Raw genomic sequence first — 12856 nt, forward strand, 5'->3', positions numbered from 1 at the left:
GTTTATGTTTCGCTGAGGTGGATGGTGATGGAATGTAGAAATACTTAATGTCGGCTTGATTTTTCTGATTCCATATTTGACTGTTATGCTAGAAATGAAACAGGCTACAGGCTAAATGTTTGGTCTTGTGTGACAAAACTTCAGCCGTTTTCTAAATAATCTTTGCCTCTGGCATTCCGATGTGGCCTCAGTTTATCACCTTTTGTACTGAGTCAACGTCTCCACTTTGAAACAATGACAGTTGATAGTTTTGTAAAAATTTGTTTGTTTTTTAGATGCACACAAAACACTGCTTGGAACCTTGCTTCACCTTTAATACATTCAAATTTTGTCCACCATTTTGACGTATTATCATCTGCTTCCTGTTTTTCACACTTTCAAAAATGTCATGTGTGTACTCATTTGCTGGTTTATTCTCCTCTGGTAAGTAGATCACTGGGACCTGGTTTTTGCGCTCACTGTCTAGAGAGCGTGGTGGCTGTGACTCGCCATCACAGCAAAAAATACATTTAAATCATCTCAATGAAAATAAAATAGCTGTGCAAATAAAAGAAAAGCCACAAACATGAATAATGCTGCCAGGAAAAAAAAGCTGGAGATAAAAAAGCCACAATGGAAGTGGATTATCTATTTTGAAGCAGCATTTTTTGTAGTCTTTCCTTTATTTGCAACATAATTTGTTTTAATTAGCAGCATTCACACATCCATCCATCCATCTTCTTCTATTCATTCGAGACCGGGTCGCGGTGTCCAGACTTCCCTCTCCCCAGCTACTTCCTCCAGCTCCTCTAGGGGGACCCCGAGGCGTTTCCAAACCAGCCTAGAGATGTAGTCTCACCAGCGTGTCCTGGGTCTTCCCCGGGACCTTCGCCCAGTGGGACATGCCCCAAACACTTCTCCAGGGAGGCGTCCAGGAGGCATCCAGATCAGATGTCTGAGCCACCTCAACTGGCTCCTCCGGATGTGGAGGAGAAGCGGCTCTACTCCGAGCTCTCTCCGGGTGACTGAGCTTCTCATCCTATCTCTAATGCCTCATGTCCCTGAGTGGTCCGGACCAGACCAGTCCCCTTTTGGCTAGTTTAGAATGGTCCCACCATTTTAGGTGAGCGTGTCCATTGAGCGTTGGACCATCTAAGTGCATACGGGGTGTAGAGCGATGATGTAGCTGTAAGTCAAAACGATTTGACTACAGAGAAAGAGAAGCTGCATCCACTGACTCAGAACCGGAGGGAAAATGAAAAAGATAACCGCAGATGAAGCTGTCCTCTACACTGCAGAACAGTCTATTGTTCAGGATTAAAAAGAAAAAAAACTCTTTATGTTGATAAATACTCCAATGTTCTTTAATAAATGTTTTATAAAGCAGATCAGAAGTGTTTCTGATGAGTATGGATCGGTGACGGACATCCCTCAGTGGAGGTCGCTTGAGACACAGATGGAAACTGGTGTGTGTGTCTCTGTATTGGTGGATTCTGTGTCTCTGGTCCTCAACCCTTGGGAATAAGGAGGAATACTGTAGGTAAAGAATGTATTCTTCTTTGCAAGAAGATTGTGAGTGTTGTGAAATGAGTGTGCGTCCTGCCTCCTGTGCGTCTTAGCTCGTCGCGGTGCAGGAGAGGGCGGGGGAAAGAGTGTGTGTGCATGTGCATGAGGGAACCAGCGCACTGCGAGGAGACGCGTGCCGACAGTTGTTGTCAATTTGCAGTGCAATGAAAAGTAATTAAAAAAAGTTCCTCAAAGAACTGAGACCGATTCTTTGGCTTCACGCTCCGGAGGCTCTGAAGGTCCGAACAGGGAGGTGAACCTCGGAGGAAGAGCAGCTTTCGGCCCGATCACGGTCGGGAAACGAAGCGGGGAAGGTTCAACACCGGGGCAGAGAAGAATCCAGACAAAAAGAGGACAAAACTTTCGGTTTGGATCCAGAGTCAGTTAAAACGCTGGTCAGACACTTCCTGTTGTTGTAAAACCTTTCCACCAATCAATGAGTTACATCGTGTGACAACAGAAGCTCCGCCCTCATGGGTCCATTCTATTTTTCTATGGAGCTACGACCAACGGGGGTCCAGAAATGGTACCAGTCAGTCCTGCCTAATGGGCCCATTTTGTAATGGAAAGACTCAGAAGTCCAGTCCAGCTCAGTGGAAACGAGGCATTAGGGAGTGCCCAGACACCCTCCGGAGGAAACTCATTTCAGCCGCTTGTAGTCGGGATCTTCCAGTCATGACTCAAAGCTCATGACCATAGGTGAGTACTGGAACGAAGATCAACCGGTAAATCCAGAGCTTCGCTTTCTAGCTCAGCTCTCCTTTCACCACAACGGACCGGTGCAGCGACCGTAAAATGGCAGACGCAGCTCCAATCCACCTGTCGGTCTCACGCTCCGATCTTCCCTCACTCGGGAACAATATTTACAGCAGCAATTCGTGTTATTTGCAGCATTTCTTTTTATTTTTAGTGTTTTTTTTACTTGCAATATCATTTCTATTTTTTGCAGCAGCTTTCCTAATTTGCAGTTTCTTTTTATGTGCAAAGTTTGTTTGTTTGCACAGTTACTTTTTTTGTTGGGATGACAGTTCTCAGCCACTGTAAGTCTGAATTAATGTGACCCAAAATCTGCTAAAGAAAACAAGGGACAAGGCAAGCCAAAGGGATTTCATTTGACCACAAAAATGATCAAATGAAATACTTTAGATATTAAAAATATTAGTGAGAATTTGTAACATTTTTGAAACCTGGTTTAAAGCAATCTATTGACATACAGCATAGTTCTTAATTTGCATCAATCGCGACCTCAAGGATGGTTTTGGAGAAAAAAATTGCAAACGTGTGTGGCTTCAATAATCATCTGTCCACATGCATCATCATTGAGGCTGCCTGTCACCCTCAGCATGGGGCCTGTCTACGTGCTGAAACGCACTGAGCTGCACTTAGAGTAGAGAATTAGACTTGGTTTAAAAACAGTAATGTAAATGTGTCCTTGCAGTACAGTGTCTACCCAAAGATTTCACACCTTTTTCACACATCTATACAGATAAAGAAGCAACTCTGACTCTTGAATGTAGCATGTAAACAGGAACTCCAACTACCGTTTGAGCATCTTACCGAAACTGTTTATTTGTACAGTTCTTCTCTCTGTTTTTGGGACTCTTCTGTTTTTCAGGGCAGCTCTTAGTTCTGCGCTTTCATCCAGCGTCTGGAACTCTGTTGAGAGTTTTGGACAGAAATAATTAAATATAGGTATTTATCCGCCACATAAATAATACATTTGTTAGAAAATGATTTGAGAAAATACTCATTCTTGTCACTTCCTTCACTCTACACTTCACTGTAATCCCTCTCCATTGTAGATGACAATCTTATGTTGTTATTTTCTCTTATTAAAATAAATCCTATAACCCTAACATCCGTATACAAGCACAAGAATAAATGTAACTTTGAGTAAATTAAATCCCACAAACTGGGAGTTATCACTGGGTCACTGCAAAGCTTGAAGCATTTTATCATTGAAAACAAAAACTCAACCCACCCATTACACCCCGTTAACACTTAAAAGCAATGATCCCAGACACGATGAATACTCATAAAAGTACATTCTAAAAGAAACCCAGGAAACCTGGTAAAGAGGAAACATCCTGAGAAATCATCTCAGCCAAACTCACCCCTCATGCTGCTGAGTTTGTGAAGGGTTGTTTGAGGAAGTCCAGGGCCTGGAAAAAAAGTCTATCAGGAATTATAAATGAAATTAATTTTAATAGTGAATTGATCAGCGGAGGCCTTTGCTTTACAGACAAAAAGAGAAACTTCCTGTGAATTAGAATCATTTCCATACGTTTGGATAGGATCGAGTACTGAAGTTTGGCTCCAAGTAGGAACTGTTATGATTTAAACAGTTCTACTGAAACCAAAAGAAGCTGCTGCAAACGGAGCCGCATTTCAGTGCTAAGTTTCATTGAAGTTCTATTTGTCTCTGGACATGTCAAGAATTCTACTCTATTCAGTACGTTGATGTTCTAGATTATTCAGCCTTTCCTGTGATAGTGGGCGGGCTCATATAAGACCGTTGACGGGGTGAGCAACACTTGAATGCCTGACTGCATTTCACAGCAGATCAGTTTTTTTTTCTTTCCCTTTTAACTTGTCCTGTCCAACAGCTGAGCCAACAGATGCGGACTGAGAGCCTCTAGTGTTGTGCAGATTTTACTGTCACAACAGGGATTTACTGGGTATAAACCCCTGTTGTATTTCATGCTAAACTTTATTTATGTTGATCAGTTTGTATTTTTTTTTTTTCAGTTTGACAGGTCGCAGCGTCGCATCAGCCAATAAAGAACGCACCTTTGGGTGCGTGACTTTTCCAGTGATCAGATCAGCAGGTAAATACTAATCTAATACGAGTGTTTTGTCCTGTCAATCACTGAATTTTGGAAATGTAGCCTCCTAAATTATTTATTAAAAATCCCTGCATAAAGCAAGAACTTAATACTATTCAACCTCAATGGCAGAGAATTGAATAATCTAAGATTTCTTATTAGCACTATAGCCAGGATGACCAGCAGCCACAGCTCGGTTGAACCACATATTCCTCCTACTAGCTCTGAAGACTTCCTTACATTTTTTTATAATAAAATCTCAAATATTAGACACAAGTTGAACCATGTTATTCCTACTATCAGCCCTGAGCGAGCTGAAAGCTCCCAGAGTTTTAGGACAACAATCTTTTTCTCTAGAAATGACAGATATTGAACAGTTTTCAGCAGGTTTCCTTTCTAATGTGAGAGAATGGATGGAAGCGCGCCACATCAGGCAGCCCTGCTGTGAACCAGAACACTGTGGAGGGACTGATGGTACCTCTGCAGTTCAGCAGAACATGCTGGCAGTCAGAGCTGAGAGCAGCATCATAGTAAGTGCAGTTTGATCTGAAAAGGGAGCAGCTCAGGCATTCTTTATCAGAGGAATCCATCACAGAGACCCTGTAGGAGAAGAACAACAATGAACGTGAAACTTCTGTTTAAGATACAGGGAAACAGTAAAATTTAGCCAGCAGTCAGTTTATATTCATCTATTTCAATGTGCCTCCACTACAGAGAAATCCTTCAAAATGCAAGAAGCTCTGCTAAACATTTTGAAGAAAGAGACACAGAACATTCAATCTGAACAGTGGAGTGAGAGAATCAGAAAGACTCCTCTCCATTTGTGAAATAATTTCTGATCAGGCAGTTTATGGGAGCCCCACTCGTTCCTCCAGAGTGGCGGTGCTGCATGTTGATGTGGTTGCTTCTGGGTATTTATCAGACGTGTGAGTTCAACATGTGTGCTGAAATTATGTCATGGTTATTGATGGAGACCACATGACCCAGAAAAAGATGGCGCCCTTCTATAACGTTTTTGAGGAAGTGGGACAAGCTTTATGTTTCATAAAAACAGGATGGATTTCATTTATTATCCCTCTAAAAATTAGGGAGGGGCTGAAAGTGCAGAATTTGTTTTTTTTTAGCCTTTTTAAGTGTTTATTTTCTACCTTCAGGGTTGTTCTCCAATTTGTGAAGAGGCCCTACCTCAAAACATCAGAATGTGGGCGGGTCTGTCTCAAAGAGCATATCACCTGAACGTAGCTTTCTCCATATTCTTATTGTAATCATTCTGTTAAGTCTGAGTGTGAAGACTCTTCTCCTCACAGCTTGTTCTTTACTGTGTGTTTTCAGGAAGACCTCAACAACCAAATCCTCTGTTTTTCTACATTGTTGCACTGGGTGTGTGTGAAGTACTGAGCATTTTATATGGATCAACTGAAGAGAGGGCAGCTGTGTACCTGTACAGGTGTTGCTGGCTTGGTCCTTCTTCTGTGCTCAGAAAGAAACTGAAAGGAAGAATGTTTAAACATGTATCTTGGCACTGAATCTACACTTCAGCAGATCCACCGACTTACACCGAGTTTGTGCTCTCATCATAAGACAGAATGTGAGTTACATCCCAGGTTCCAGAGGTCAGGTGATGAAGGCTGACGTCCTTACCAGAAGACTGACAAAAACATTAAACAAATATTACATGGAACATCATTTCACAAGCTGGTGGTTTTATGGAAGTTTCGGTTTGTTTTACGTGATTGGAGATCATGGCAATGTGGTTGAAGGCTCCGTGGCTGCTGTGTTTTAAAGGCATGATGGTGAAGAATGCAGTGGAGTCTCTTGAAAACACCGGCTTCTCATTCTACAATGACAAAAATCAGCAACAGACAATGTCTAGTTTCATACACAGCATGTAAAGAATGAATATATTAGAGTTGTATAACATTCTTGTCCAAATTTAATCTGCTTTGTTGCACTTTGGTCCAAAACACCAAAGCCTAAATTAAACCAAAAACACTCTCCACGTGCACGCAGCAGAGAGGTTAGCGCCTCGTCAGCAGAATGGCATTCAGCCATGCTAAGATCTTGATTGCCACTAGAATTAAAATGCAATCTACATCAAAAAGAAAAATGAGAAGAGTGAGTCACACCTTCAGTTTCCATTCAAGGGATCACCTTAGGAATCATCTGCATCCTCATGAACAGTTTTACTACATCCATGAACCTCCTCTTTGGTCTTTCTCAGGGCCTCTTTCCTTTTACCATCACTCTCCCTCTTCTTAACAGGTCAAATTGTCTGATTCTGTGCGTTTATATGCAAAACATCTGACAGACTCTGATGTCCAGTCTTACCCTGCATAGCTGAACACATGATCATATCGTAAAAGCTGACCCTCCACCCTGAACTCCTCCGTCTCAAACATGAGCCAGTCTGAATCCCTGCTGCTGCCTGTCAGTATATTCCGATGGTCTCCATGTGCGTGAGTGGATTTTTCTCAGGCTCCATCCCACAGTTCAAAACGGTTTCTGATAAATTGATTGAAGTCTTATAATTGTCCCACAGAAGCAGGAGTAAGTGAATGTTTGTCTGCATCTGTTTGCAAGCATGTGAGTGACAGATGACCTGAGCTAGATTTCTACCTGCCCTCACCTGACGGCTGCTGGGATGCATCCTCTCAGCTCTTATTCTCTCGTCAGTCTTAATTTGTTTTCATTTGTTTAAATGAATGAATGAAGCTGTATTTCTAAATCAGCTTACAACTCCTTTGGGGATACCAAAGGGCTTCTCAATAAAAGAAAGAGTAAAAAAAAAAAGTCACAGATTGAAACAAGTTAATACAGTTGAATTTTGTGATTGGTCAACTGGTTTAGGTCCAACGTCATTTCAGAAGTTTAACATCATCATTAGGTGTGTTTAAGATGGCCAAGGCGGACCCGGCGCTGCACAGATCGCCTGCAACTCCTTGATCTCCTACAGTCTCGTCGTTCGCCCTCATCTCAGGCGCCTTTCTATGCCCCCTCCAGCAGCAACTTAGTCTCGCCAACGATGCAGGCAAGGCACTGGGGATCTCAAACACACCTATTCTCTGCAGCTCCAGTATATAAGCCCCGCCCATTTTTAATTCTGTAATGGTCGGTCGTTAGCGTGTTAGCTTTAGCATAGCTTGTTGGTGTTTTGTCTTGAGTTGTCAAAAATCTCCTGGCTTACACAGCTTTCCTGTAGACTTGGCAGAGGTTGAGTCCAATTGGCATTAACTCCAGCCAAGTCTGTCCTGGTGATGGATTTGCAATGAACATTTTACTCGAAATTTTGTGCTTAATATTTTAGCCTTTATTAGCTATGATGCTAGCAGCATTTTACCACACAGACACCATTCCCCTTCAGACCTGCAAACCCTCAGCTGTCAATCATAGAACTAAGCCACACCTCAGTCTGCCTTCACTAGCCCTGCCCCCTTTTTGGGGGGCATTTTTCAAATCTGGGCTGAGAATGGAGTCAGTCTCCACCTGCCCTGTTTGGTTACCCTTTAAAGATCTACATGTGCTATTAATGTCAGCAGATTAGAAGTCAGTTTTTTCCTGCTGGTGTTGCATCAAATGGATCACCAGCCCTGATACCTCACTGCTACTTTGGTTCAATCTGAGGTAATTCTTCTGAACTCACCTGTCCATCAAGCCACTTGTCCGACACCATCACGTGTTTCTGCAGGCTCAAGATGAGGACCAGGTCAGCCATTTTGTGTGGGTTTTCTTTAGGGAAAGGGTGAGGAGTGTGTCTTACCGTGATGCAGGAGCCCGCTGTGGTGTCACAAAGTGAAAGCACTGACATGTTTTGAGCTCGGTTCACCCAGCGCACGCTCAGCTTCTCCTGTGCAACCCATTTAACCATGGTAATGTAAAGCTCCCTGCAAACACAGGAAGAAAATGGAACATCAGAAGAGTATAATCATCGTTCAAGTTCACATTTATTTCAGTCAGACCTCGTATGAAAGCCGTCTGGTGGTTTTATTTCCTCGGTGAAGGAGCTGCCGTCCAGAGTAATGACATGCAGGCCGACAGCAGGGTTGTTCTGGCCCATCTGCAGGCACAGAATGGACCATAGTGCAGCTTCAACTTCATTTTATCAGGGAAACAGAACTTTCTCATTTATGGAGAGAGTGTGCACCACCGAAAGCATGCCACAAATGAATCTTTAATGATTGATGCAGGTCCTGCATTCAGATATCGTTCAGTTTCGTTTTCTCAGCTCAGTCTGATGCTGACATAGAAACACACTGACTGTAGGTTGCAGTATCAGCAAATGTACATTTCCTTCTGTCCTCTGATTCCTTCATGTTAAACAGCACCAGAAGGAAAATATAATGAGCAGAAATATAATGAGAAACAAAAAAAAAAATCAAGCTTCATGCTGTTGACTGCACACTCCCTGCAGCAAGTCAATTATTTTCTTTTAGATCAAAAAGGAGCGTCTTCTTTACACAAGAAAGAAACATTTCGAAATAGTGAAGAGTAGACGTAACCTATTTTTTACTTTTTTTATTAATTTCACATAAGCTAAAATAATTATTTTTGAACTTATAAGCATAACTTGTTTTTAAAAGACGTTTCTAGAAGGAGTTCTGGATCCTGACTCCCACCACCTCCTTCTCTCTCTATGCTGGACTTGGATCTCATGCAGTCAGAGATGTGAAAGTGGTAACACTGAGATCTCATGGAATCTTCTTACTCTAGCACCACTCTCACAGCTGCTGATCCTGCTTATTCATGTTTATTCTTCACTTTTCCTGTCAGATATTTATGCTTACTCTAAAGTACTAACATAAGCACCAGTTCAACAGCCTGGTGGGAATTTTAATGTGTTAAACTCCTCACTGCTACCATGCAAAACGACACCCATCTAGAACAACCCAAAGATCCTTAAAGGGTAACCAAACCCTAAATCTACTTTTTGTCTGTTGACTTCTATAAATGAGGCTTTAAAAGTACTGTCTGTTGGTCATGGCCAAATTTTTGAAAAAATTTAAATTAACTTGTTAAATTCTTGACAAAAATACTCAAAACCCATCTGTGTTTTCCTCCTAAAGGTTGAATTGAGTTATTACAGTTGAATTTTGTGATTGGTCAAACCATGTCATTTCAGAAGTTTCACGTCATGATCTGCAGGTACAGTTATGATAACTGTCCTGCCCCAAGCCCCGCCCTTCTGACTGGATAGGAGGAGTCAGCCTCCATCTTCCTTGTTTGGTACCCTTTAACTTACAAAGATATGTTGCACTTCCCAGCTTAGCAAGAAGGGGGCGTAACCAGAGCACTTAATTATTGATAGAAGATTCAAAACATTCTGGGAACTAAAGGAAAACCATGGAATAAAGAGCTTCTTGGATAACTTCAATCTATAATTACTAAGAAGTTTAAATACGATGACAGTAATCTAAACCTATCAGAATGAGTTTCCTTTTTTTCCTTTTTCCGTTTTCAATGTTGATGAGTTTTCCAAAGCACATCAGCTCTTAATTAACCTAGATGTCTCAGTTCCATCAACAAACTGGATGCAGCAGCGCTGAAAAAGGTGAAGAGGGCTTACAAGAGGAGGATCAGATTAGGTTGTTGCAGATATGTTTTGGGAGAGCCAAGAGCAGCACCTTCAGATGCTGCTTGTAGCTCCGACTGGTCGAGATAGAAGACTCTTTGAGGCTAGTTATATGTCTGGATTGAGAGTAATTCTGAACCAGTCTCCCTCGACTTGTGCAGAAAGCTGCACCAAGCTGTCATCCTCCCTCAACCTTGAACAATTTATTAAGTAATGATTCAAATTCCTGTGATGGTAGATGATGTTTTGCACGGGTTTAACAATTTTTTAACATTTGACGAGTTACCAGATTTCATTTACAGCTGTGTTATGTTCTGGTTTTATTCTTAGTTTTTTTTTTTACTTTATAATCAGTGAAGTTGGCAGCAGTCAGGCATTTAACAAGTCTCAGTTTTTAGAAATGTGGAAAGTGCATTTTTAAAGATTCTAGTCCTGAATTTATTATTAGGCCAATAGAGTACTTTTAAAAAAAAATGAATGTTTAGAAATGTCATGGCTGTGCTCCTCCCCCATCCACGCAGTCTGTGGGAGGCTAATCAGGTGATCAGCAACACCTATTTACCTTATTAGGAGCTGCTGCCCTACAGACTGTGTCAGTTCATCTCAACTCTTCCTTGGAGCAACTACGATCCTGATCTTGAGAACCTTGGATACTGACTGACCTGTGAAATCTGTCTCTGAGAAATCCCTTGCACTGGAATCATCCTGTCCATGAGTTTTGCCCCAGCACCTTTGCCACCTGCTAATTCCACATTCTACCTGGACAGCCTAAGAGATCCCTGAGCATCACCCTCAACTTCAGCCTCTGCCGTGCACTCCTCCACCTCCACTGTGGCACCGTCTGATCACCGTTCACGTCTTGTCACCACCAATTCCTCTACGCTCCTGCTGACCAAAGGCTGTCTCCCCAGAATTCTTCGTCCTGCCTGAGCCAAATAAACACTTTATTTACCAATCCTGTGCCTGTGCTCATTGGGGTCTGAATACTAATCCTTTCAAGAAAAGCATCAAGATTTCAAATGTCAAAGTATCATCAGAGAGTCTTTCAGTGTTTTACATAAACCTGCATGAGAACTGAACTCTAGAAATGTTTGTTCCAGTCTGAATTCCTCCCCTTCCCCTCCATTTGAAGGGGCATTTTTAGTGTAAGTAGTGTTCTGAATTTTTTTTTTTTTTTAAATCCGACCCTCCAAACAGAGGGATAAAGAGTCCTTCATCGCGAAGGTAATTCATGTCACGCTGAGAGACTCTTTTCTTCACATGGGTGCGTTTTGATCCACAGAAGTTTACATTTAAACGTAAGTGATGACTTTTTGTTGTAGCTTGACCTTTATAAAGTTATACAACCGATGTTGTTATGATTATTGAAGCGCTGGAAGCTCCATGCTAATGCTAGAACACAGAATATTGGTGACATCATTGAACAAAATTGACGTCCAAATTATGAGACACTATTTACCTAGCTCTCCATTTGGAGGGCTAAATGAAGGAGAAGGCAGGAATTCAGATCGGGACTCATGAGTCAAACCTTTGGGTAGCGATACTCCGTCCCTCGGGGGTACAGAGAGCCTGTGAAGCGAGGCAGAAACATGGTGGGGACCAGAGAGTCGTTGATGGTGAGGTAGGCCAACCTGGAGCCATCTGGGGACCACCAGTGAGCAGCCTGGTGGTGCAACACCTCCACTGCAAGCAGGACAGAGGGAAGAGCAGCGTGGGGAAGCGGCTTGTCATCAGACGTTTTGTGTGATGCCGAACAGTTCACAGAGTTTTAGAAGCTTCTCCAGAAAAGGAAGATAAATACATGATTGTTGTAACTCGCGGTTTGTTGACTTTTATTCATTTTTAGTTATTTTAATAACTTGGTGTGGTTTAAACCTTGGTCTGTGAACAATTGCTTTCTGTGGTCAAATGGGTTTTACAAATACAGTTGAATGAGTTAGTAATTTGATACAGAGAGACTGTCATGATCCAGTGCTTTGGTTTTGTCATGTTCTGTTTTCCTGTCAGTCTCACCACGTTCAGGTTAATCATCCACAGCTGTCTTCATTTAGTTAATCAACCTCAGTGCATTTAAGTGTCTGCTTTTTCAGTTTCTTATCATCAGCTCATCTGCTCTGTTCTGTCATGTCACTAGTTTGGTCCCCTGGTTTTGTCATGTTTGAGTTTATTTAGTAAATGTTTCATTTTCTGCCCACATGTCTTGTCTCCTGCATTTGGGTCCTTCACCACCATCCCTGACAGTAACCAAACTGATCATCAGTAGCTGTGCTTACATGTGCATTCAAAATGTCCTTGATCAGATCAAAGATTGGATCAGAATAGCACTGCCCTGAAAAACTTCATATGATTATAGCAAATGTTTCCATGCGCCACACTTCTGATCGGAATAAGTCCTCAGAAGAAGAAGAAGATAGGAGTTCCTTTGTAAACAAACAAAGCTGCAGCATAGAGGGAACTGATCCTCTGAGTGTTCTTTTATTATTATCAATTATATTTTTAACTTAATGTCCATTCATAATTTTCTAAATCTGTGTGGTCAGTACCTTATTCTTGGCCATGAATGAATTTAAGATTTGTGCAGCCATGCAGCAATGTGCATCTTGGCTGCATGTAAATAAGTGGGAATAACATGAGCCTTTATTTGGTCTGGAGACAATTGGAAACACAAATTCCCGATTGTTTGCACAGTTTCAGAGGACTGTTTGGAGCTCGGAGTGGCATTTCTGCCGACTCAGATCATTCAGAAGCTGCTCAGACACACAGTTCTCCCTCTCCTGTTCACAGACATGAAGCTACAACATCCGGCTGCTCTACTCAGAGACCCGGTTCACTCACACAGAGCAGCCGATTGGAACAAATGTCCAGTTCTGTTTTAGTCTACCCCTGTTGTTTGGTTGCTTTGCTTAGAATATAAAGCAAC

General features: G+C 42.0%; 1 protein-coding gene and 1 long non-coding RNA gene across 3 annotated transcripts in view; one reads left to right on the plus strand and one right to left on the minus strand.

The window, feature by feature from the left end:
* LOC112137939 (inactive dipeptidyl peptidase 10) overlaps window positions 1-12856 on the minus strand; it is an 86023-nt gene that overhangs the window by 23508 nt on the left and 49659 nt on the right. For both annotated transcript variants that reach the window (XM_024260456.2, XM_024260455.2), the window contains exons 9-18: window positions 11465-11619; window positions 8327-8424; window positions 8128-8251; window positions 8011-8049; window positions 6100-6207; window positions 5927-6018; window positions 5810-5857; window positions 4849-4970; window positions 3660-3707; window positions 3103-3201 (exon numbers count right to left, since the gene is read on the minus strand). In XM_024260456.2, coding sequence (XP_024116224.1) covers window positions 3103-3201; window positions 3660-3707; window positions 4849-4970; window positions 5810-5857; window positions 5927-6018; window positions 6100-6207; window positions 8011-8049; window positions 8128-8251; window positions 8327-8424; window positions 11465-11619 — 933 coding nt within the window. The remainder of the gene's footprint in view (window positions 1-3102; window positions 3202-3659; window positions 3708-4848; window positions 4971-5809; window positions 5858-5926; window positions 6019-6099; window positions 6208-8010; window positions 8050-8127; window positions 8252-8326; window positions 8425-11464; window positions 11620-12856) is intronic.
* On the plus strand, window positions 3774-5817 carry LOC112137940. The gene is made up of 4 exons (XR_002917669.2): window positions 3774-4068; window positions 4294-4373; window positions 4748-4900; window positions 5525-5817. It is a non-coding gene; the product is annotated as an uncharacterized LOC112137940 (long non-coding RNA).

This window comes from Oryzias melastigma, linkage group LG21, assembly GCF_002922805.2.
Source record: "Oryzias melastigma strain HK-1 linkage group LG21, ASM292280v2, whole genome shotgun sequence".
NCBI lineage: Eukaryota > Metazoa > Chordata > Actinopteri > Beloniformes > Adrianichthyidae > Oryzias > Oryzias melastigma.